This window comes from Candoia aspera, chromosome 2, assembly GCF_035149785.1.
Source record: "Candoia aspera isolate rCanAsp1 chromosome 2, rCanAsp1.hap2, whole genome shotgun sequence".
In the NCBI taxonomy this organism is placed as follows: Eukaryota; Metazoa; Chordata; class Lepidosauria; order Squamata; family Boidae; genus Candoia; species Candoia aspera.
This window is the reverse complement of record NC_086154.1, coordinates 174528525-174554349: the sequence shown is the minus strand read 5'-3', so window position 1 is coordinate 174554349 and position 25825 is coordinate 174528525. Positions and strand designations below refer to the sequence as shown.

At 36.1% G+C, this 25825-nt stretch overlaps 1 protein-coding gene across 3 annotated transcripts in view; it reads right to left on the bottom strand.

Moving 5' to 3' along the window:
* Positions 1 to 25825, bottom strand: part of SLC44A1 (solute carrier family 44 member 1) — a 97409-nt gene that overhangs the window by 28380 nt on the left and 43204 nt on the right. For all 3 annotated transcript variants that reach the window (XM_063294931.1, XM_063294934.1, XM_063294933.1), the window contains exons 5-6: positions 10454 to 10547; positions 936 to 1105 (exon numbers count right to left, since the gene is read on the bottom strand). In XM_063294931.1, coding sequence (XP_063151001.1) covers positions 936 to 1105; positions 10454 to 10547 — 264 coding nt within the window. The remainder of the gene's footprint in view (positions 1 to 935; positions 1106 to 10453; positions 10548 to 25825) is intronic.

Genomic DNA, 25825 nt, shown 5'->3' with positions numbered 1-25825 from the left:
TGATTGAAAGATCAGCTAATTAATTCATCAATACTATCCACACTAATTTTAATTAAAACTACACTGAAGCTGTACTGCTTTCACTATGAAATCCTTATCGAGCTATAATCATGCCAGAATGAGCAGACAGATAATTTTCAGGCTTGGATGCAGAGTCTATTATGTATTCTTACCCACATTTGGCTGGTTCTTTAAATTTGCTTCATGGCAACAAGTTTGTTTGGACCCTTCAAAGTGTCCCTGAAAAAGACACTTCCTTCCACCTAGTCCTTCTCATTTTAAATTAATAAATTAAATTCATTTTAAGTTAAAAGATATTTGAACTGGAAAAGCAAACCCAAAAACATGCTTGCTTGTTTATTCATTTACTATTTGATTAGTTGAGTTAAACTGTATAAAAGCCAGGGCTTCTTTCCTAACAATGAATGGTACTTCTTGCTAAATAAAGTGAAGTCCCTTTTATTGCATACAGTAGTATTTGGGCACTTGCATTAAAGTAGTGGCAATCCTGATATTTATTTTAAGGTAAATGATTAATCTTTTAAATTTTTTTTGAAAATGTACCTATAGTTGCTTTTTTTCTGACAAGCTTAGAGCAATTTATGTGTGGTTCTTTATCTCTGAGCAAGATAACCTATATGGCTAGATTTCTTTAATTACCACAATGGAAATGCAGCATTGTGCCTTCAAATTATTCAGCTTTCATCAGTTAAAATCCCCCCCCCCCCGCTACTTAAATATAAGGAGAATCAATGCACACATGTTTAAAAAACATTTAATTCAGAGGCTGGATAAGAAACACTTCTTGGAATAGTTTCCTATGCTGTAATAGTTAATACTGAGCATGCTTCATTTTCATATTGTGGGGATAGAGGTTGTTCACATTCTCCTGTTGCAATACCACAGAAATAGCTAAGAATGAGAAAAACAATTACCTAGTGATAACAAGCAAAGTCCCAATATAATCTCTTTGCAGGTCATTACTCCACTAATCAGCCTGTGCAAGACACTACTGTCACTGACAAAGGTGATCAGGGCCTCTGCAAACTTGGTATAGCAGGAAATGTTCACAGGAGCACAGCGATGGAAGAATGGAATAGGTGCACTGGTGATACAAGAAAAAAAATCAGAAAAAAAATTACTCCTATGTAATATAAATGCCACATCAACACACAAATGGAAGGTGAATTGATGCAGTACACTCCACCCTTGTAAATACTCTAAACCACAAGCTGTGAGATAAAATAAAAGTGCTGCTATAAATGAAAATGACTGTAATGGGTCATGAAGTAATTTTTTTAAAAACCACGAAGAGGGTGGAGTGCACATACTGATATTCCCAACACATCATCTTAACACAAAAAAGAAAAATCAATCACTCCAAAATAATAATAATAATAATAATAATAATAATAATAATAATAATAATAATAATAATAATATTATAAACTTCCACTACTCCCAGTCTTAAAAGTGATATACTGTAATTTAATGTAAGAGAGAAGAAAAATATTCAGATTTCTAGAATTCATAGATATTACCAACCTCACTCCCCTTCAGAAAAGTGAATGTTTTGTAGCAAAAGAAAGTACCCAAGAACATCTGTGCCAGAACACCAAAAAAAATAATAATGCAATTTTATGGAGATACTACAAGCACACCTTGTCCAAATAATTATTCTAATTACTGGATATTACAATTTGATGGTTGAGTCACCAATTCTAGAAAATTATGTATTTATACACTATAGGATGCATCACCTGCTTCCTTAGACTCCAGGTGGTATACAATAACAAAAATATACAGTATATGTATTAAAAAAAAGAAAATAAAAGCTCAAATGACTACCTAAGGGCAGCCTAGTGACCCTCAGTGCTTAAATGCCATGCAGATTAACTCCTAAAGGCCAGGAGGGTAGGGGCACCTCAGGAGACTATCCAAAATGTGGGGATAGTCACTGAGATACATCAGTGGCCTCTCACTCCATTCACTTCATTCTTAACATTCCCTCTCTAAAAAAAATGTAAAACGTGGGCTGAATCTTGCTGGGATAGATGGATGTAAATATCCAGGAGATGATCCTTGAGTGGCTTTGACCAGAAACTACTGGCTAAGAGGCGGACCAGTAACCAAAGCAGCAATCATAGCATCAGAGCTAAATGGGCCACCACATTTTGGACCAATGGAAATTTCTGTGTCATCTTCAGAGACAGTCCCATGCAGAATGTGTTGCAGTAGTCTAACCAGAGGAAATTATAGCAATTTGATGACCTTTTAAAATAATATTAGATTCATTTTGTTGTTCAACAGTTGTGTTAAGGTCATGATTCTTGCTTTCACAATACAATATAAGCTTCTGTACCCTCAACACGGGTAGAAGTACTTGGTAGCTAGATCATTCAACATATTATTTGGTGTTAAGTTCCACTATGTTAATTATTATTCTTCATTCTTACTTAATAGACAGCTGCACGACTGTTGCCAGAATTTATAGGAAACTGTCGCACTCACCTATTTTTAATTCTCTGTGGGACACATAGAACTTTTTGCATTTTTATTCATTAGAGATTCTGATAGAAAAAAATTTCCCCATCTAAGTGGAATTTTATTTAACCTCCTTCTCTGATTCAGTTCCTGGTGTCTTAGTTGCCAGGTTCAGCAAAAGTATGACAAGTAGGGTATGATATCCCTTTTTAGGTCCTCAGCTGGATATCTTTCAAAAAGAAAAAGCCTTCACATGAAGGAAACAGAAGAAAATACTCTCAACCTCCCTTTTCCATACATTACATTTCACTTGCAAAGAAACATGTTAAAACAGTAATTGTCTAATTTTCAGCTCCAAGCTGAAAGGAAAGTATTGCCTACTGTATCTAGAGAATTTTTTAAGAATCTCTATTTCCCTCATAACTAACAATCACTTTGAAGGATAAGTATAAATAAATTTCAGATTGTGTTTAGAGTTGTAGGATAAACAACAGACAACATGGGCTAGAGACCCATTAAATATGCCTCAATTTTAATACAATTTTCTAATTTGATTGATGAAATGTAAGTATTTAAAAGATCACCTTTTAATAAATATTGTCAGATTTGATTATCAATATCTAGCACTCCTAAATATATATGGTCTGATCACAAAAATATTGTGATCTAGATTCCATTTCTAGAACAAATTCTAATTGTTTTCAGTATCTATATACTAAGTCAGTAGACCATGTCATAGCTGAATCAAACTTTGGTTCCTTCTCTCAGATTGTTAACACTCCACTGTCCACTTTATACTCTTGGACTTGTGGCATTTAGCATTCTATTTATCATTTCAAATATATATTTTTCCCAGTATTTCCTTCTTTGAAGACTAAATTTAAAGTATTTAATATAGATGCTATTACAATGTAAGGCTTTACTCCTATAAAACTCACTGCTTCATTTGCCATTAGTCTTTTATATGGGATATTGCTAAAACATTCAACATTACTATTTATATTTTTTTAATAAAAAGCAACTACTGGCTAAAATTAATTTTTCAGAGGAGAAAGTTAAAAAATTACTCCTTATGCATCTCATTCATATCCTAATACAATATACATGTGAAGGATCACTTCTCTGTTTAATCAGAATCTCCGTCCTGCATAATTAAAACATTCATAGAATTATAATATTGGGGACAGAAGAGAAGGCTGCAACATATTCAAATAACAACTGATGTTTACAGATAGACAGAAAATTTATATTGCCAACTTTATGTACATTAAAAGTTTGACGTCAATCAGACTTGATGTTAATGGACCATAGCAACAATTTAGACAAGCGTAAGGTTTAGAACTTTGTGTTTGTTCTGACTTTTAAATTCATCTTAGTATAAGGAAACGTTCACAGCTCCTAGATTTGTACTTATACCTAGTTTTGTTGCAAATAAAGGGTGTTCTAGACGGTCTAGATTTTTTTTAATGTTCGGGGTAAAATAAATGTGATTAAGAATGACTGACTCCAAGGTTGGTTTGCGAGGCCTTGTTAACATTTATTCTTTCACAATCTTTTAAATGAATTAGCAGTATACTGAATACACTTTTTTTGGCAATGGCATCTTACAACTTTCATTGATTGGATTTAATTTTTCATACTTTGAGGCTTATCACTGGGCATTTATCTTACTTTCAGTTCCTGGCTCCTTCAGAATTCAACTTCTTTTGGACTTGAGAGTTAAACTTTGATCCTACCAAAACCTTGGGATGTTTTAGGATCCCTGTTTGCAAAGAGATCTGTTTTAGTATCTGCACTTAATGCCACAAGATACCCATGGAAAATACCAGACCACCAATATAATTCCATTTTTTTTTAATCCTGGAAAAACGCACATTATAGGATCTCAGATTTAAAATAGTAGGTAGATCTGTTCTACAAGAAAACTAGGCCTTTCATTACTTTGGATCGATTCCATACTAAGAAAGCTGTTTTTAAAAATTTTACAGATTTTTTTTAAAAGCAAGTTTGATTTTATTTAACTGAAGTATGTGTTATTTCGTCTATTTGACCTAAAAGTTATTGCAGCTTCTGATATTCTAGTTGCTGCGGGCTTTTGAGTAATTAAAACTGTGGCTCCTTTTAACTTTTGTTGATATTGGGTTTTTTCCTACTGTTTTTAACATATAAGCCACTCAAAGTCGCAACTGCAAGATGGGCTACCATATACATTGTTTTATTTATTAATTAAATGAATGTTAAATAAATAAACAAGCAAGTAAGCAAGCTAGTTTTCCAGGAAGCCATATTGAACTAGGGAAGTGTAAAACATCTTAAGTAGAAAAGTTTTGACCTCAGAACTGCTGTTGTAAGTGCTCCAAACTTGAAATTAACAACGGTTTGTTCTATGGCTGGAAAAAAAGGCACAAAACTGCAGGTTAAAGACGACGGAGTACAAATGCATTGTATAATGTGCATATACAACACATTATATTGTTGTATTATAGCTGTAAATGTAAAGATAATAATAAAATGTTTGACTTCCAGAGTGCAGTTTTAAAAAATGTAAAGATTTAAATATTGTTTGTTGAACTTTATGATACATGTGCATAGATTCTAACAGGTTTTTTGTTGCTGTTTCTGTTCTTTGTGGGCATTTTTAATGTGTTTAATGTTTTATAATCCCTTGGGCCAGCTTTGTGTACATTGCATGCAGTTGCACTATCTATGGACTACCGCCTCATCTATTCTTGTGAACCTAGAGCGCAAACAAAAGAACAAAGGACTTTTTAAAAAATTCCCATGGATGAAATACTCAAAACAGTTCAACTTTTATCCCATCAGAATCAGCTAACTTGGAACATTTGTGACAAAACATTGCAAGTGGAACAGTTTTGTTTTCTGCTCAATGTGAATTCAGAAAAAATGAGATATTTTGTTTTCTGTCTCTTGGTAAAAGATCTTGCCCATATACAGCAAAAATATTCCAGTCCAGAAGCAACTTTATTATCTTGTTTGCCATAATTGAATTTGCAAATGTTCTTTAAATCTTCCCAGTTACAGAATTTGACATTCCCGTGAGGAACAAAGAAAAATTCTGAGAAACATCTGATTGATTTTACATAATATAGAGGGAACATATGTTTGCCAATTAAAGAGGCTAACAAATTGTGATGGCTCTGATCCCAAATGCCTTTTTTTCAACCCCTGGAAATCATGCTGACAGGCATTGCCAAAAACTGGCAGCACAGTTTCCTGCTGTTTTGAAAAAGAGAACACATGAAATAGTATAATGTAACCTCTAAAATGGTGGGTTTTTTGGTGTGCGTATGCCTTCAAGTCAGCATTGACCCTCGGCAACTGCCTGGACAAGTCATGCAGTTTTCTTGGCAAGATTTTAGGAAGTGTTTTGCCCTTGCCTTCTTCCTAGGGCTGAGAAAGAATGATTGCCCTAAAGTTACCCAGCAGGCTTTGTGCCTAAGGCAGCATTAGAACTCAGAGTCTCCCAGTTTGTAGACTAATGTGGAATAAAACTATCTCTGTAGTAGCTGAGTCGACACCAGCTTGATGTCAGATAATTAATCAATAGTTTAAAACATCCCCAAATTCTCAGAAAAGAAAAACTTAGCTCCACAGATATGGTTGACATGGCCCTACTCACTTTACACTTTTGTCCCTCCCCTGTAGCCTTAACTGTCCAAGCAGAGTTCCTCCCCTGTGCCCTTGCCCACCTAAGATGATACTCAGATAAAACATTCTGGCTGCCCTCTCTCTGAAAAAGCAAGAATCAGAAGCCGAGAACCACGTCTCTTGATTTTTGCTTGTGAAGGAAGGAATGTGTGAGAGTTCCTGGTGTGCACATAATTATAATGAAGCCACAGAGGAGAGCAGATTTTTTTTTTATAAGCTACACCTGCTGGCAGGAAGAAGCAAGCAGAAATGATAAGATACACCTGCATGATGCTTGTTCCTGGGTAAGCATGAGAATTCTGGCTCATCCCTGGTTGTCAACCCAGCAATAGTATGTCTCTTATGGGATGGAAATTTTTAAAAAATCTGAAGCTGCTTATTTTGCAATAAGTACCTAATTTTAAATAGTATTCAAACCATAACCCTGTTCAGATTTTACCAGTTAACATGGTCAGTCTAGCATATGAGGAATGATCTTGTCTCCTACTCACACTGGTGACAGAACTGAAGAGAAAAAACTCCCTGCTTACAGCATGATTATCTTCAGCAGGCAGTCTTGGTGTACAAATGCTTCCATGTGAGCTGCAGCCTCGAGAGGGGAAGGTTCCAAATCAAGTGGTTTGTAGGGAGCTAAGCTGAATAGGAAAGATGAGGGCTTGCTCACCATTCCTCAACTGCTGGATTGAGCATACACAGGAAAACCTGAGCAGGGATTTTGGGTTTATCAAATTAAAAACTCCATAGGTTAAGAGAACTACGCCCAATCAAAGCAAAGGCCTGGCCCAGCATCCTGACTCATTGTGGCCAACTAAATGCCTGTGACAAGTCTAAGACATGAGTTTCAATGGACAATTCTAGAATTATCTTCCTATTCACATTTTTCATACTGCACGTAATTTCATAAGCATCTATCATTCCTCCTCGGCTATTAAAATATTTAAATATCTCAAACAGTGTGACCTTCCCTTACAGGCCAGTTGCTGCCATCCCTTAATAATTTGGGCTGCCCTCTTCAGCACTTTTGCCAGTTTTCAATTTCCTTTTCAAGGTGTAGGGACCAGAACTTAAAAAGAAGGTAAACACTGGTTTAGGTAGTCAGTATCAACTTGAATAAACCATTTTTTACATAATATTGGAGAAAAGATGAGGGCATTAGTTCTTGCTTATTAGTAGCCAGGTGGAATGACTGCAGCTGAGAAAGAGATGGGGGCAGTATGTTCACTCCATTGAATCAACCAGGTCCCTTTTGTCTTCTCCACCTCCACCACCCTTTGGCTACCATTCTACTTGGTTTTTGCTGAGCAAGAAGTGAACTGTTATAAGAATATTACAGTACAGCTTTTCAAAATGAGGGCCAGAATTTCCCTATCCATCTCCTTTGCACTGATAATCAAACAAAAATCAACCCATTAATATGCATAAAGATCAGAATGTGGTAAATACCACAAAACCAAACAAATGAAATATCCAATTGCAGTGTTATAAAAAACATTAAAATGTATATATTACATTGATGCCCATGAGCAGGAAGTCTTTTTTTTTAAAGAGAGATCTTACTGCCACATCTAAGAAATTTTAGGCTTTTTGTGAATACAAATAATTAACAACAACAAAAATAAATTAATAATGATGATACAAAAGGAAGAAAGAATAAATAAATACATCACTAATGAAATTATGGCTTTGAAGTGAATTTAAATATTAGGCATTGAAGCAGCTTTAGGATTCTTCTTTAATCTAACTAAAGGAAATACTATAAAGCAAAATTGTCATACTTCTTTCATATACAAGGATTGTTGCAGAAAGCAATAAATTACCACTTAGTAAGAAATATTGTATAATCACACATGTAATGATAATTGTACTTAAAGGATATGAATAAAGCCTCTCAAATACTGGTCTTTTTAAATTTTTAATGTTAACCTTAAGATATTGGTTTAATCATACAGGAACAGCTATTTCTGATCTTACATTGAGAATTAAAGTCGAGGCCCAACACTTTTCTTTTGTTAATGTACCAGCATTTGGGAAAAAATTTCAAATCAACATGTATGTTTGTATCAGAATAATTAAAATTTACATTAGTTGATAAGAAATCAAAAACAGAAACTGAAGAGTTGTAAGACTATGCTAAGTTACTGGAATTCTAGATATAGGTTTTTTAAACAGCTAAGAGATGCTCCATGATAGGTTCTGCTTTTCTTTGCATCTTCCTTCATTTTCCTTTGAATCTTCCTTCATTTTTTAATTTTTTAAAAAGTAATAATTGTTTTTTATGTAGTAACTGTTTTATAGTCCCATTGTACACTGCTCAGAGTTACTTTTTTGTGAGATGGGTGACCATATAAATTTTAATGGGTGGGTGGGTGGATGGATGGATGGATAAATAAATAAATATAAAGCATTCAGCTATGCATCACTGAGAAGTTTGCTCATTGTTTGAAGAGAAAAAAAAGACTAAGATTGGCTCTGGACTAGCTTTATGGTTGCTTAGATTTTGATCAAAACATGCCTTTCTTTCCACAAAGCTACAACTTACCTAACCTGGGAAAAACTTCATTCTCTTTACCACCTCCTCTCCTTCATTTATACATAGTTAATTATTGCACTGAAATGTCTTTTGCTAGAGAGTGTGATTATCTAGCACTGCTGAAATTATCTGAAGACAAATTCCATAATAAATTTAAAAATTAGGTCAGTGGGTACTACATGATATCTTGGAATAAGTGGGACCCCAGAGAATGTAGTACAAAAGATCAATTTTTATTACAGCAATTGTGACTCTGGTAGGTGTAAAATGCACAGCTCCTTCCTTTAATAATAAGCAGAATAATAAATGTATTCAGAGTGACCCTGTTATTTTATTAATGACTATTAATTATATCTTTTGTTTAATAATGATTATAACTCAGGAAAGGAGAGAGCAATACTAAAATGTGCTATAAAACGTGTTACAGCTCATCAAAAAGAGAGAAACCATTGTTATCAGTATTAAATTATTAAAGCTTCAAAAAAGGCAGAATTGCTATATAGTGCTGGCATGGAAAGAAAAACATAAATATCAAGGCTAGTTAAATAAAAATTGGACAAACAAAGGAAATGTATCCACTGTTTCCACTTCACATTTCAGGGAATCTCAATCTAAAAGGTATATTTCAAGAACTGCACAGTTGGCTTTGCCATGCAGAGTTCTTGATTAGAAACACTAAAACAACATATATTATATATATATATATATTTTAAGGGAAACTTTTTTCCTCCCAAGTAAGTCCAACTTTAAAATGGAAGATCTGTTTTAAGAGCCACATGGAATATGGTGAACACACACACACAGTGTGTGTGTGTGTGTGTTTGTGTATGTGTGTTTCCCTCTGCAGGTTAGGAAGATAACACTGAATTTAAGATAATCTTTCCTCCCAAATCCCAGCCATCATGAAAGGAAGATTAAACAGACAATCTACTTAGGTATATGACTGAAAAGGACTAGAGCAGAAATTCTATCTTGTAGGATTGTTTATGGCTATATTAGATTCCAACTTTCCCATCAGAAATCTAGAGGTCACTTCATTTAAATTCAGGATTGCCTTCAGTTTCAATAAATATGCTGTGTTGAAGTTTCAGTGGAACTACTGCAAATCCCAAGGAGGTATTTTAATCAATTTATAGTAAGTTATATGACATATCAGGAAGAGGTCACCTCATTTATATAGCTAGGTCCCATAACTGTAAGAAATAATAATAATAATAATAATAATAATATAAATCCTGCCTTTTCTCCAAGAGCTCATGGAGATTTATATGGGAGGGTCCCTTCATTTTATGCCCAGAACAACAATCTTGTAGGGTAGTTTGGACTATGAGAGAATGACTGATTCAGAGTCACCCAGTAGGTTTCCATGCTTGAGGTGGAGTAGCGTCCAACTAAGCAACCAAGTGTCACTGAATGAAATACAACAACAAAATCACAACTGACCAAAAGAGAAAAAAAAATTCTCATGCACATGCACCCAACACAACCCAAGATACTCTAGAGCATTTAACCCAGTAGCACCAAACTCCTTTGAGTTCTGGGCTAAATGATAGTAGGGAAATCAACTTCTTTTTTCAATGCCAGATTTGAAGTATATGAAGTATCGAATAGGACCCTTTAAGTTATGTACTAGTTTGAGGGAACTCTTTACAACTAATATATGGTGCCATCCTGAATTGCCCATATAGATTACCAGGTGATTAATCTCATAATAATAAACACACCTATACATAGAGTTTTGTCACAAAAGTAAGACATTCAGTAGTTTACCTCTCTGGAACTGGGAGCTTGGGGCAAAGCTTAGCAGCGCTTAAATGTGTAGTGTATTCAGATGGCTTTAACTCATAACTACATAAAGCAGAACCTGTTTAAAGCACAAAAAACAAAACAGAATATTACTTGATGAAAAATGCTACAACATATCTATTAACATGAGAAATACAAATATTGATCATAGTATTCCACACTGCAATAGACAATGCCGTGTACAGTATAGACTTCCTGAGACCAATGTTGTGCTTAGGTAACAGGAAATGCTGTGTTTTTAGAAATATTTTATTAGAGTGATCTCAACCATTATTCAAATAATTACAGAAAAAAACTTTAGGAACTGTTTATAACGGGATTGGCATGGGGACAGCTTCTTGCAGCAGTCTATTGTAAAGAACTGAGGAGTTCCTCACAAGGACCAACCATTATGACATGAGAGAAAGTTCGTACCATCTAATAGAATGGGAGATCTTCAATAAATGGATTATTCATCACTCACTTTACAACCACAACATGGAACAGCCATCTTACAGAAACTCTTATAAGCAACCCTCATATAATTAATACAGCATGAACACGGGAAGTGAATAGGTAGGTAGAAAAGTTATGTTTGAGTTTAGTATGATTTTACATGGATAATAAATATTGTCAAGAAAGAGAAGTTCATGAAATAAGGAATACAGATATATGTACTCCTTCAATTATCCAGGCTGTCTTAATAGATCAAAGGAATTGAAAATTCTGTAATTCTGGAACTTTCCATTTTGCTAGCTGTGCTTATGTCTCCTCTGCTACAACTTTAGAAAATAAACCAACACTGTTCACCTGAATAATATCACCTAGTCTAAACTAAAACAAGTAATTTATTTCTATAGCTTTTAACTTGTATCAATAGTGCTCATAGCCCATCAGAACTTTTATTAGCACTGTACATCTTAATAGCATTCCTTTTGTTATATTTATAGTCTCAAGGATATGCTCAAGGATTTTGAGAGAATTCTATTTCTTGGAACTAAAACATCCATCCTGAACTCAGGATTGTACACTCTTTTCCCACATTTAGAGCCAACTGATCTTTCTATTCTCTAACTAAAACTTCCAGTGCCCCCCTCCACCAAAATAGTTTGAAGTTTCTAACCATTAAGAACAATCAATCTCAAATTTTCTATCCTTTCAAAAAAAAAATTGTGTGTTTTTATGAACCATTGCATTCCTTACAGAAAAGTTTTACAAGTGATTTTAGGACATATCCAAGAATATACAATACACATGACCATTATCTATGGAGCTCTGCGTTTCATGAGAAGACAGGCAACATGTTAGTAACTTCAAATGAGCCCTAAGGAGCTTTAAAACCTAACATATTGATATGGAATAATTTTGTAAATGAATCTCCAAAGAGTAACTCGTTGCCACCACTCTTTCATGATAAATCTCCAGCAGAATTCATCCCATAGTCATATCTATATTTCCATGATACCACCCTTGATCTTAGCCAAAAGGTTGCAAAGCTATATATCTATATCTGTATCATCTAAAACTTGCTGCTCTGAAATGAGCAAACCAAAACCTAAGCCTTCCATTGTGTGTTCACAATAACAATTCATTATGGAAAAATGATAGTTGCCAGCAGTGAAATTTTGATTTGTAAGTTAATAGTCATTTAAGCTATCAAAAAGTGTTTTGGTCTTCTCTACATGAAACAAAAATTCCCTTTCTTCTACTTTTTGACAACCAGTTTTTTATAGAGTCAGTGATGCAAACACAATTCATGAAGAAAGACACTCCCACTTCCAGAAGTCAAACACAAAAGATTATTTCAGTTTTTTTATTCAAGCCATTTTATATTGTTTGTGTAAGTGGAAATGACATCCACTTATGTCAGCTGCAGATAATTCTACACCACTGCAAAGGTCACTCCAAAATTGTCCCCTCAAAAACCTACTCAACCATGAAATATAAAAATAAAACACTGCATGTATTTTTCAAAACTGCATTTCAGCTGAAGTAATAATATTTGGCTATATCTGGCAAATATTCAAGAGTTTTATGAAGCCAATTTTCCACAGAAATTTCGACCATTAGTCCTAGGCTATTATCCCAGTCCTGATTTCCTTAAAAGTTAATACTGCTGAAATCATTTGCTTCATAGCTGACCTACCCAGAATTGGAGATCAAAGCTCCTATCTCCAAGAGCTGGCATATTATGAGTAACCCTTTTCTAACTGACACTTACTCTCTATTTTTAATGAATTCATATCCGATTCATCTCAAATTGGATCCAGCTCCAGCTGGATTTGTATGGGACCATCAAGCTTCTGTTAATATTGGATTTCTAACCGAAAGAGTCGCTTGAACTGAAAATTGGTGGAATTCTGCAGCTTTTACGTGTGGGAAGCTGAGCAAACTTTAATTATGGGCTGGTGGAACTTTCTGAAGTGCATTTTGATTTATTATGAATTCTTCCAAAGTTTTATATCTTCAAAAGACATGATTTATTCAGCTCCTAGATCACAAATGATTATGAACGATGGGTTTTGCATTTTTAAAAGTGATATTGATATTAAGGATACCCTCTCTCTTCCTTTTGATTTGGTCTTAGAACCTTCTGCTTGTATTATCAGAAAAATGAAAATATTAAAGAAATTATTGTAGTCTGGTAGAATGAAAGATAACTATGTATGCAGATGTTCTTATATTTTATAGATATATAGAAATATCTATCTCTAATCTTATTTTCTTAATACAAGAATTTGGTGTCTTCTCTGGTTACTGCATAAATCAGGATAAAACCACACTTGACATTACTGGGCGCTACTGTTATTCAGTCTTTTGATACATTTAGGGCTTGCAGTTTAGAATGTATTCTGATTTATTATTATTAATATGAGATTCTACTACTTCCTATAAAAAGCACCCTGAACTAGTCTACAAAGTGTAAAATGAAAAATACAAACTAAAAACAATTCAATCACCATATATACTAAATATGAAGGCAGAAGTTTTAAAAAAAGTGAGGAGAAACAGAAATATATTCATTCAACTTTCACCTAGAGAGGGCCTGTATGAAGAGATAGGCCTTCAACAGATGTCTGAAACAAGTACAAGAGATTCCTGAAGAATGTCAAGAGAGAGAATATCTTTCTTTTGGTATGAGTCCTAGAAAGCATTCTCAACTAGTAAGTATAAATTTAAACTCCAATTTTGGTCATGAATAAACATGATCTAGATTGACTGTCCATAACTCCTTTGTGTATTTGGAACAAAATAAATATACCTGAGATACTGAATTCCACTGATTTATCTTTTAACAGACTTTACTATTTTTACTCCTTTACATTATTTAATATAAATGTATTAAGTCATTAAATTGTATTCTTTCACAAGGTTATTCTTTGAGATCCTCACTGTATAAATTACATTTCTGAATGGTAAAGGTGGATTTATTTTTCTGCAATTCAAGACTTATCCCTGGCCATTTATTTTTGCTTTAGCTATATGCTGGAATATGGAATTTCAAAGTTCAGCTCCCCTTAGATTAAACTCAAGCATTATTATTTAACCACACAGAAATCTAGGCAGGTACCTGGGTTTATTTAGGAATTGGTTTCAATACCTCTAAGTATCTTTGGTAATTGAACAGAGGTATCAATATTGTGATATAGGAACTACTCTGATCCCCTTACCCATAAAAATCTGACATTATAGTATAATGTGGATTTAAGAATAGCTGATAATTTCTTTATATCTCTGATAATATTGTAAGTGAAGTTCTGTTGAAAATTTTTCATTTTTATTCTTTTTGTAAAATTGAAAACTAAGTGCTTCTTGGCAGATTATTCAACTTAAACATTAGCATTTAGTTATTCTGTATTTTTTATTTGGTATGTGATTATATCTGAGCACAGTACAAGACCTAGTTTATATTTGGATTCTATGTCATTATAGCCTCTGGGATCCCATACTTGTCAAATGTTTGAAAGTATTAACTGAGGCTTCTATGCTTATATGTTACCTTGGTAAGAAGTTGAAAGAAGCAGATAAAACTGATTCTATTCATGCAACCTTTGGAATGACAAGTTTGAATGTACTATCAAAGTTAGAAAGGTTTTTTACAATGTAACATCAAAGATCATACAGGAAAGCACTGTCTAAATGATTAGCCCAAACAAGACTGGCATTTATGGATTCTCAACCTTGGCATGGTTAGGAATGAAGTGGGGTCTCTACATGCAGATTTTACTTGCATTCAAGCAAGCATTTGACACAGCTAGGTTTAAGACTTAGGGGATGGGGCCTGCATTTATGGTGAAACTGTGAGGCAGGTTCCTTATGCCTGTTAAAAATACCTGTCCTAGCTGAAAGTGTGGAGACACACACACAGAAACACAGAAACACACACACACACACACACACACACACACACAAGCACAGAATAAGAAAGTTGTGACTTAAATAATTGGCTATAGTTACTGATTAAGAAACTACCAAAGTTGTCTACTTAGTCTAGTCATCATAAGTAATAGTTCCATTCTTCCTGCGTCAAATATAAAGATTTAGCACTACACTAGACAGCCCATGACCTGTTGGGTCATCCTTTCACTAATATTTTCTTACCTGAACAGAGAAACGGAATGACCATGGGCGGGCAAAAAAGCAGTGGCAGTGACTTCCGACTTCTTGCTGGTTCCCCCATTGACTTTGCTTGTGGGAAGCTGGCAGGAAGCATTGGAAATCACTCCTCCTCCTCCTTGGCTGACCCACAGAACTGTCTGCCACTTTGCTTGGGGGAGGGGGAACAAAGGAATGACCACAGGCAGCCAAAAAAACAGTGGGAATGGGAGTGACTTTCGACTTCCTGCTGGCTCCCCCATTGACTTTGCTTGTGGGAAGCTGGCAGGAAGTGTCGGAAATCACTCCTCCTCTTTGGCTGACCCACAGAACTGCCTGCCACTTGGCTGGGGGAAGGGGGAACACAGGGAGCCATGGACCACGAGGAAAACCGCATCCCCACTCCCCATTCCAGTGTGTACTCAAGGGCCCCCTCCCTCCAGAGAGGAAGAGGGCTCATCCGTCAACCACTGGGGCCCTCCAACCAGTCCTACCTTACCAGCAGGCATGCAAGTTGCTCCCTCATCCTTCCCTTGCTGCCCACTGCCTTTAAGAGATTTCAAATTTCAGACTTGGTTCCAAAGCAACCAATTGCTGCTCCCCCATTGGGCCTTGCTGCCAGCTAATTGGGCGCAGGGGCCAGAGGGAGGCAGGAAAGAGGGCAGGGGTACGCCCCTCCCATCTTCCCTTGTGCCATGCAACCTACGGGTTGCTGGGAAGTGTAGTCAGAAGGCGCGGTGGCACTGAAGTGGCCACAACTTTGCCAATTTCATTCCCACAGTAGTAATGGATTCTGGACACACTCTGTACATTAGGCAATTTGAATCCTGGTTCAAAAAGTGTTGCCCTATGATGCACAGTTTCACCCAACTGAAGGTTACGAACAGACACGAGAGTTTTAGTAGTATATAGATAAATAAGCCTTGGATACCAAACATTTCTCCTCCCTTTTGTATTGTGATTTCTGAATTTCCTGTTATGTTTTTTTATGAAAGCACAATTTGCCTCCAACTTGACAACCGTGAATTTTATGTATGCACTTCTTTCTTTCAGAAAATCCAAATGGCCAGCTGATGTTCCTCTGCCAATTACAGATGTTTAAGCCAGAATTATTGCATACAATCTTTGTAATTCCTCAGTGCAGCTTCATGCACTAATTATTCAATGTCAACAAGAAGAGAATAGTGGCAGGTAATTCAGTTTGGGCACTGCATGACTTGTTACCTAGTGATTAAGAATATGAATTTGCATATGAATGTCTGATGCTTAAACTGAACATTTCCTGCCACTAATTTTGTTCTGGCCCATCTATTTTATCAAATATATCCTTCAATTTAATTAAATATTTTGCAATTTCAATGAAGCCAAGACTTCAAAATTCAGAACAAAGAGCAAAATACATGATAATTAAATTCAAGGATATCAAATATAATTTCCAAAGCCACTGTGAAGAATATTCTTACTATTTGGCAGATAAAGTTGCTCAAATCTGCTCAGAGATGGACTCCAACTGGTCATTTCCAGTTGAGGTCCCTGGGGCAGGACCTGGTGTGGTTATCTGGAGCAAGTTTGCTTCTGAGACTTCTGAGGAAGTAGACAGGGTTCTCCAATATGTTAGCTCAGGCACCTGCTTGTTAGGTCCAGGTTCTCCTGGATAGTTAAAGCTGCCCAGGAGGTGATCTGTAGTTGGTTCCATGTGGTGGTGTCAGCTTCTTTGACTGAAGGGATTTGTTCCATTAGCCTTGAAGGAAGCTGTGGCACACCCTCTCCTCAAGAAGCCATCGCTGGACCTGACAGTCCTGGACAGTTTACCGTCCAGTATCCAACAGGCTCAATCCTGACAAGACCAAATGGCAATATCAGGGCCTGCTGAATCCAGAGGTATTCCATCGTTAGCTGTCAATGGAGTGGCACTTCCCCATTCAAGACATGTGCACAATCTGGGGCTGTTTTATTTTCTTTTGGCCTTTGTCTGGAATACTTTGCCCTTCTAGTCAGTTGTATCTTGTGTGTGTGTGTGTGTGTGTGTGTGTACACAGACACATACATAACCGATTGGACTTTTATTTCTCAAGTCAGTAATATCAGTGGCCTAATTTTTCTGGAAGACTAACACAGCAGTTCAGTTGATGCTGATAGGTAGAGATGCACTCAGCCATCATCAAGATTACATCATTCAGGGGGCAATGGCTACATGCTGACAGAGAGCTTTTCTCCTGCCCTACTCTGTAATTTTTATTAATATTTAGGTATTTAAGTCACGAGTTAAGCTAAGAAAACATGGTTGGAGGATTCTTGGATACCCTCCTCAAGACTACATTTTTACCATCTAGCAGCCACACAGAGGCGGTTTTTCAAAGCTAACTGATGCTAACTTTGTATTTCCTCCTGGCAGAAACATTTGAAGACTCTATCAAGGATCCAATCATTAGGTTGTCATTTCTCTGTACTGTTCCTCTCTCCCAGATCTTACAGTTACAACTACTTTCCTATACTGGATTTTATAATTACAATTTTGACCACTTTTCCAAATGACTCCTGTGCTGAGGCGGAAGGGGAGAAGAAAGGGAGAAAGGATGTAACTGCAGCAGCAAACAACAGATTCCATTGAACTTATACAGCTGTTAGACCTGAGCTAAGATCTGCATTTGAATTATTAACATAATTTGTTAATGGCAATCCAGTTGTGGATTTTAACTAACAACTACTATAAATACTTGTGACTCATAAAGAATTACAACAGCAGTGCGGGAGACTGTTTGGGTGGAAGCTGACCTTGAGTCACATTTCAGCTCATTTTTTGTACTGCAAGATACAAGAAGAAGATGCACTATATGGCTCCACAGAACATATATTAAATTGACATATTCCAATTTTAGGACTGCATATATTCTTACTGTCAATCATGAATTTACCCAACAGAATTTACATACAAACACACAAAGTTTATATACAGTTTTATACAATTTTGCAGAATTTGATGGGGTAGTACACAGATAGAAGGAGGAAAAATAAGTAAAAGATTTTTTGGAACTGATGGTTTATTGGAAGTTGGGTCATAGAAAGAACATCATAAAGAGAGTTAAGAATGTGGTAAGAAGGTAACAGCAGGAGAAGTATTGCAAGAGGAACAGATTAATCATTTATTATAAAGTGGAATAATTAGAAAGCAGCAATAGTTGGTTACAGCAGTAAAACAAGAAAACATTGTATATGGAAAATATTTTTACTACTTGCGAAGAACAAAAGGAAACAAACAATGTCAAGGGAGAGGAAAAAGAAGGGGGGGGAAGAAGAATCAGACTCAAGAGATGCTTAATCAAATGTTCAAGAAACTAACTGCGTGAATGTCAGGACAGAAAGAGAACTTTCAACAAGCACAACAGACAGTCCTGAATAAGTTACAGGATATGAAAACTGATTTGAAAATAGAGATGAAGGATATGAAAGCTGATTTAAAAACAGAGATTATGAACATTGTGAAGAGTGTTCAAGCTAATACACAACCAATTACAAGGTTAAAAGAAAAACAACAAAAAACGTTTTTTGATACAAGAGTTGAAGGTCCAAGAGTGAAAGGCCAAGAAATGGAAACATGGATGCATTAGAAATTTAGCAAAGACAATTAAATTTAATATACAGAGGTATCCCAGAAGATTTTGGAAAAGATGATCTGAAAGCCACTTAAAAGAGTTGATGCAAAAAAATAGAGACTTTCTAGATGTTAAATACATTTTCAGAATAAATTTTACATTTGCACAAAGAAGAAAAGTGCCTTGGGATATCCTCATAAGGTTTTTGCACAAGAGAATGAGAGACGCTATTCTACAACAGCAGACTGAGACACACTCAATTGTAGAAGGGAAGCAAATTCAATTTGAAAATGTCTCCCCTAGAATACAATTCACATTTCTTGCAGAAGCACTAAGAACCAAGTACCAAGTACTAAATACTAAGTACCAAGAACTCTGTGTGTGTGTGTGTGTGTATAGTCCTTCGAGTGTGCAGTTCTTCGAATTCAAAGAAGATGCCGTTGTGCAATTCATCTGGGGACAAGGCGGTGGAATAAGTATTTGTTATGTTCCCCGCCGTGAATTATTTATAAAAATAATAAAGGCGCAATAAAAAATCTTTAAAAAAATCTTTAAAAACCACACCAAGAACTAAACACATTAAATACAGATGGGGAATTCAGTTTGCACTGGAAGACTTTTTGGTGAATAAAAAAGAATTGTCCTAACAAGCAGGAACCACGCCGAGACAAGGAGTAAGTCCCTAGTGTTTTATTACTGCTACATTAGACAGAAAATCCTAACAAACTGAAGAAGCATGAGAAAACCCATACAGATAAACCCCCAAAGTCTGTTCTGTGTCTCTTTGAATGACAGCTCAAATTCTCGCTACTACACATGCATTTTCCCCCTTGGATGGGGGCCCCCTCCTGCTCACCCTCAGTGCTCATGACAAGAATAGCTACTAGGACAACCACAGAAGCTCCTTCTTTATGTGAAACACTAACTGCCCAGGACTCAACAGACTTAACGTTCTGGCTCTGGGAACGATACTGGAGATAAAGAAGAGGGGAAACTTGGCATAGCTGCAGCATTAAATTGAAATGGACAATTCTGAATAAGCTCTGAATACATAAAGCTGATATTGTTTGCTTACAAGAAATATGCATAACGTCAATTTGTTAAGACAGAAAAAATTAGGTCAGGATATATAGGATATATCAGAAAAACAACAACAGCAAAAAAAAAAAAAAAAAAAAAACAGAACAGTAATTCATCTTCCTTGGGAAGTATTGGAACAATTAACAGATAAAGAAATAAGAGTTTTAATCCTGAAACTAAGAAAAGAAGGTAAAGCATTATCCATTTATGTTCCAAATAAAGATCAGGCACAATTTTATGAAAGATGGTAATAGAAATTGCAGAGGGGGAAATAATCATCTTAGGAGACATGAATGAAGCGCTAGATCTGAATTTATACAGGTAATTTCAAGGGAAAAAAGGAGGAATGCTCCCCAAAAAAGGTTTTCCAGTATATGGACACATTGGCTTTGAGAGATGCTTGGAGACTAAAAAATCCAGAAGCAAGATTACATGTTTTCCTCAGCTAGACATCAAACCTATCCACGAATCAGTATGTGTTGGAACTCCAAGGCTCTCACATTTATTAAAGAAATGCAGATCTACCCAATGACACACACAGATCATAATATGATCTTAGTATCATGGTTCCAAGGAGAAAAACTGCCCTTTAGATGGATGATGAATGATACTCTATTACTTCAAGAAGGAATATGACAGAAATGTAGAGGAATTAAAATGCTTCTTCAAAATAAATATGACTCCAGGGATGTCAGAGACAACTATATGGGAGGCATGAGAGGAATTCTTTTAAGACTTGCAGTGATCCAGAAAAAAAGAACATAATAGATAGAAATCACAACTGGAAGAAAAATAAAGGAATCAGGACAGATCGACAAAACCAATCCAAGAAGACAAGCACTGAGGAAGTTAAACAAAGTCAAATAACAATTATAACATTTAGACTTGTTATGTATGGACAAATTTCAAAAGAAGCTAAAATATGTCAAAACTATTTTGAGAAGGCAAACAAACTAGGAAAACTTTTGGCACACCAACTCAGAAAAGAGAAAGAGAGAAGGATGATAACAGCAAGAGAAGGGGAATAAACTGTTACATACAAGTTTAGCAATAATAGAAGAACTTGCAGAATTTTTCAAGGAACTATATTCCTTGAATAGAAGAAGATAATGGAGAACAGCAAATGTATACTACAGGAAACATATTTGAATGTATTAATAATAAGAAACAGAAGATAGCAGTAATAATTATAGATGCAGAAAAAAGCCTTTAACAACCTGGAATGGTGTAGTACAAATTTGCAGGACTGGCAAAAGTACAATTATATGTAGTGTGGGGGGACCAAGGGTAAGATTCAAAATCTTGCAAATCTCAAAAGAAAGGCAAACTAGCTTTTCCTAATCTTAGTCTGTACTACAGACAAGTTGGGAATTTTGAAAATAATATTTGAACTGAAACTACAAATATATTTACTAGGAATGATTCCAAAGAGTATACATGAAAAATATCACAACCTATAAAAATATATGCTGACAGTGGCAAGAATCAATTTGGCATAATATTGGAAAAGAGAAAACGTGCCGATGATACATGATTGGGAGACCAAAACTGGAGGATATGCAGCAGTTGAGAAATTGACTGTATAAGCAAAAGTCTAAATTCAAGTAGGAATGGCTCACTTACATACAGCATTTTACACAGCAAGGCAAGCTAAGACATTAAGAGTCAATGGCTATTGCTATTTCAACATGCTACTGATATTTGCAAAACCATATAGTCCTTCAAAGCATACTGAATTAGCTTTGTTTATGCTAATTGCTGCACAGATATTATATGCTTTTTACTGGAAAGGTTGTTGGATCTTCTCATTGGAAAAACTGCTAACTAAGTTGTGGAAGTATGCTTCAATATCTAGAAACTTAAAAGTAAACCTGATATAGAATTCAATTCAACCTGGAAACCTTTCCTCGACTATGATATATATGGATTTGGACCACATCCATGTACCACAACTTGATGTTCTCCCCATTTGCTTTGGTCCAGTTGAGTGAAGCCCCTTTCTGGTTGTTCCATTAGCATGCTTGATCACCATTTTATATCTTGGATACATTTTTAATGTTATGTGATTATTTTGGTTTATTGTTGTTTCTTGTACATCACCCAGAGTCACACTGGTTGAGTTGGGAAGCTCTATAAATCCAATCAATCAATCAATCAATATCCATTCAAAATTTGGGTTTTTCAATGCCTAGAGTCCATATTTCAATTTTACAAGATAGCTAAATTAGAACAGACTCTTAGCAACATGAACTGAATTTGCTGTAACACATAATTTTACTTGGCAAATTATACCGTGTTGAGCACGGTTTTTAATATTCATGTTTAGCTTAGAGCTTAATAGCAATTTTTAATCTTGATATATATATTCAGTTATTCATAATTAACAAATGATATGCTAGAGAATTATAATCTTTATGACTTTTTAAATGCCTTATTTATTCATTTGTATTTTATTCTTTTACCTTTTCCTTGTTTTTTGTATTTCAGTTTATATATCCTCCTTAAAATGTCTAATAAGAAAAAAAAGTGAAAGTGTTTATTTTAGTGTTTATTCTTTAATGTTTATTTCACTAAAAGCCTAATACAAAATGCAAATAAAAAACAACATAAAAATACCTTTTAAAACCTAAAATAAAAACAAAGTAACTGTTGTTTTATGGGCCTTGAGAAGCATTGCTAATAACAAGGCAGCAGGAGACGACGGCATCCCAGCTCAACTGTGCAAAATCTTGCAAGATGATGCTGTCAAGGTAATGCATGCTATATGCCAGCAAATTTGGAAAACACAAGAATGGCCATCAGATTGGAAAAAAATCAACTTATATCCCCATACCAAAAAAGGGAAACACTAAAGAATGTTCAACCTATCGAACAGTGGCACTCATTTCACATGCCAGGAAGGTAATGCTCAAGATCCTGCAAGGTAGACTTCAGCAATTCATGGAGCAAGAATTGTCAGATGTACAAGCTGGGTTTAGAAAAGGCAGAGGAACTAGGGACCAAATTGCCAATATCCGCTGGATAATGGAAAAAGCCAGGGAGTTTCAGAAAAACATCTATTTCTGTTTTATTGACTATTCTAAAGCCTTTGACTGTGTGGACCAGAACAAATTGTGGCAAGTTCTTAGCGGTATGGGGATACTAAGTCATCTTGTATGCCTCCTGAAGAATCTGTATAACGACCAAGTAGCAACAGTAAGAACAGACCACGGAACAACAGGCTGCTTTAAGATTGGGAAAGGAGTACGGCAGGGCTGTATACTCTCACCCTACCTATTCAACTTGTATGCAGAACACATCATGCGACATGCTGGGCTTGAGGAATCCAAGGCTGGAGTTAAAATCACTGGAAGAAACATTAACAATCTCAAATATGCAGATGATACCACTTTGATGGCTGAAAGCGAAGAGGAACTGAGGAGCCTTATGATGAAGGTGAAAGAAGAAAGTGCAAAAGCTGGCTTGCAGCTAACCCGCAAAAACACCAAGATTATGGCAACCAGCTTGATTGATAGCTGGCAAATAGAGGGAGAAAATGTAGAAGCACTGAAAGACTTTGTATTTCTAGGTGCGAAGATTACTGCGGATGCTGACTGCAGTCAGGAAATCAGAAGACGCTTAATCCTTGGGAGAAGAGCAATGACAAATCTCGATAAAATAGTTAAGAGCAGAGACCTCACGCTGACAACAAAGGTCAGCATAGTTAAAGCAATGGTGTTCCCCGTAGTAACATATGGCTGCGAGAGCTGGACCATAAGGAAGGCTGAGAGAAGGAAGATCGATGCTTTTGAACTGTGGTGTTGGAGGAAAATTCTGAGAGTGCCTTGGACTGCCAGAAGATCCAACCAGTCCATCCTCCAAGAAATAAAGTCGGACTGCTCACTTGAGGGAATGATATTAAAGGCCACATAATGAGAAGACATAGGGACGCGGTGGCGCTGCGGGTTAAACCGCTGAGCTGTCGATCGGAAGGTCGGCGGTTCGAAACCGCGCGGCGGGGTGAGCTCCCGTTGCTCGTCCCAGCTCCTGCATACCAAGCAGTTCGAAAACATGCAAATGTGAGTAGATTAATTGGTACCGCTTCGGCGGGAAGGTAACGGCGTTCCGAGTCGTCATGCTGGCCACATGACCCGGAAGTGTCTATGACAACGCCGGCTCCAAGGCTTTGAAACGGAGATGAGCACCGCCCCCTAGAGTCGGACACGACTGGACTTTACGTCAAGGGAAACCTTTACCTTTACCTAATGAGAAGACAGGACACCCTGGAGAAGATGCTGATGCTAGGGAGAGTGGAAGGCAAAAGGAAGAGGGGCCGACCAAGGGCAAGATGGATGGATGATATTCTAGAGGTGATGGACTCGTCCCTGGGGGAGCTGGGGGTGTTGACGACTGACAGGAAGCTCTGGTGTGGGCTGGTCCATAAAGTCACGAAGAGTTGGAAGCGACTGAACGAATAAACAACAACTGTTGTTTTAAAAATAATACATGAGCAAAAGTATCCCAATGTCACATAAACTATTAACTGTACAGCAAAATATTTACCCAAATAAGGTTTTTAAATTCTAATTTTGGAATAGAAAATTTAAATCAGCTCAGTTTTAAGGCTTGGGTTTGGTTCAGTATTTCCTCCTCTTATGGGACATAATTATTGTTTTTGCTTTGCAGTTCTCAACGAAACACATTTTTCACTGAAATGGGAGAAGTCGCAAAACTGATTGGTGAACTTTCTGAGAAGATGAAACTGTAGATGCGTTGCAAGGGGAATGGAAACAGAACTAAGGCATGAGGTTAGTGTCACATTGGACCAGTTCACATGAATTACTGAATCATATTCTGGTACTGGATAGAATATACCGGCCCTTACACTTCTGTATAAAAACATTACTGCAGTCCCCTTTTAGGTTTTCTGAAGTGTTCTATATCAAAAACTTTACTTCTGAAAATCCAAAAGGGGGATTTTCTTCTCTTTTTTTGAGTAAAATTTTTTATTGTATTTGAAACAAAGATAAAAACCTACAGAAAAACAAAAAACTACAAACAGAAAAAGAAACTAAAAAGTGTGAAACACAAGAAAAAAGCATTTTAAGGATTACATACAAAAGTGACTTCCAACTTTCAACAGCAAGAATGCACAGCCATTTTCATAATCATTTTCAAAGAACTCTGTGTACTGCTCCTTGACTTTCTGACTCATGCTTTTATTTCTTTCTTCAGACAATTAGTGACTGGCCAAGTGTACTGTTAAAAGCCAGCTGGACAAGCTACACACGGCCACAAACCAATATTACAAATCTTGTTCAAACCATGGTACCCAATCCCAGTTTGTGGCAGTTTGTCCAGTTTGAATGTTATAGCTGGGGTCGTTTGTAAGGAATGAAACCAGACTGTTTTAAGAGGAAGAGAAGCCAAATGGTAAGAAATGGAAAGACCGTAAGACTTTGCATGGCACCATAATATCTGTGCCTTTCTAAGGTATCTTTTCTATATATGAAGCAGTTCACTTACAGACCCTAAAGTAGGCCTTCTGATTTCTAGAAGGCAGAATATAATTCCAGCAAGCCTGATCAAGTTAAATATGAAAAGAGACCACTCCAGCTCACAATCCCTCAGGGCCACACTTGGAGAGCCCCCAAATTAAACAATGAACCTCCCATATTATTTTCATCATTAAAATTCAACTAAGAAATCTCCTCTCTTAAGAATAGTGTTTATAGTACTTTTTTCTTATTACTGCCAGTTTGTCTTGCTGGCTAGCATTTGCATCTAATATGCTTACTCCGAGGACAAGCAGCTGCTCCTCTAGGTTGCATAAGGTGAAGAGAGATTAGAATGTCTTTTCTGATAAAATCTGATGCCCCGGATTAACAAGATGATGCTAATTTAAAAACCTTAATGGGGTGGTGCAACAGAACAAAACTTCAGAGATATACAAAAGAAGCTTTTAAAACTGTGACAAATTTAAACTGTCAAACTCTAGTACTGTATTAGTATTAGTATTATTTTAAATACAATGAATATTCTTACTGAAAAACACAGGGTTAGAAATCTAGCATGTTTAATCTTCTGAAGTTTATCTGAAGAGGCCAAA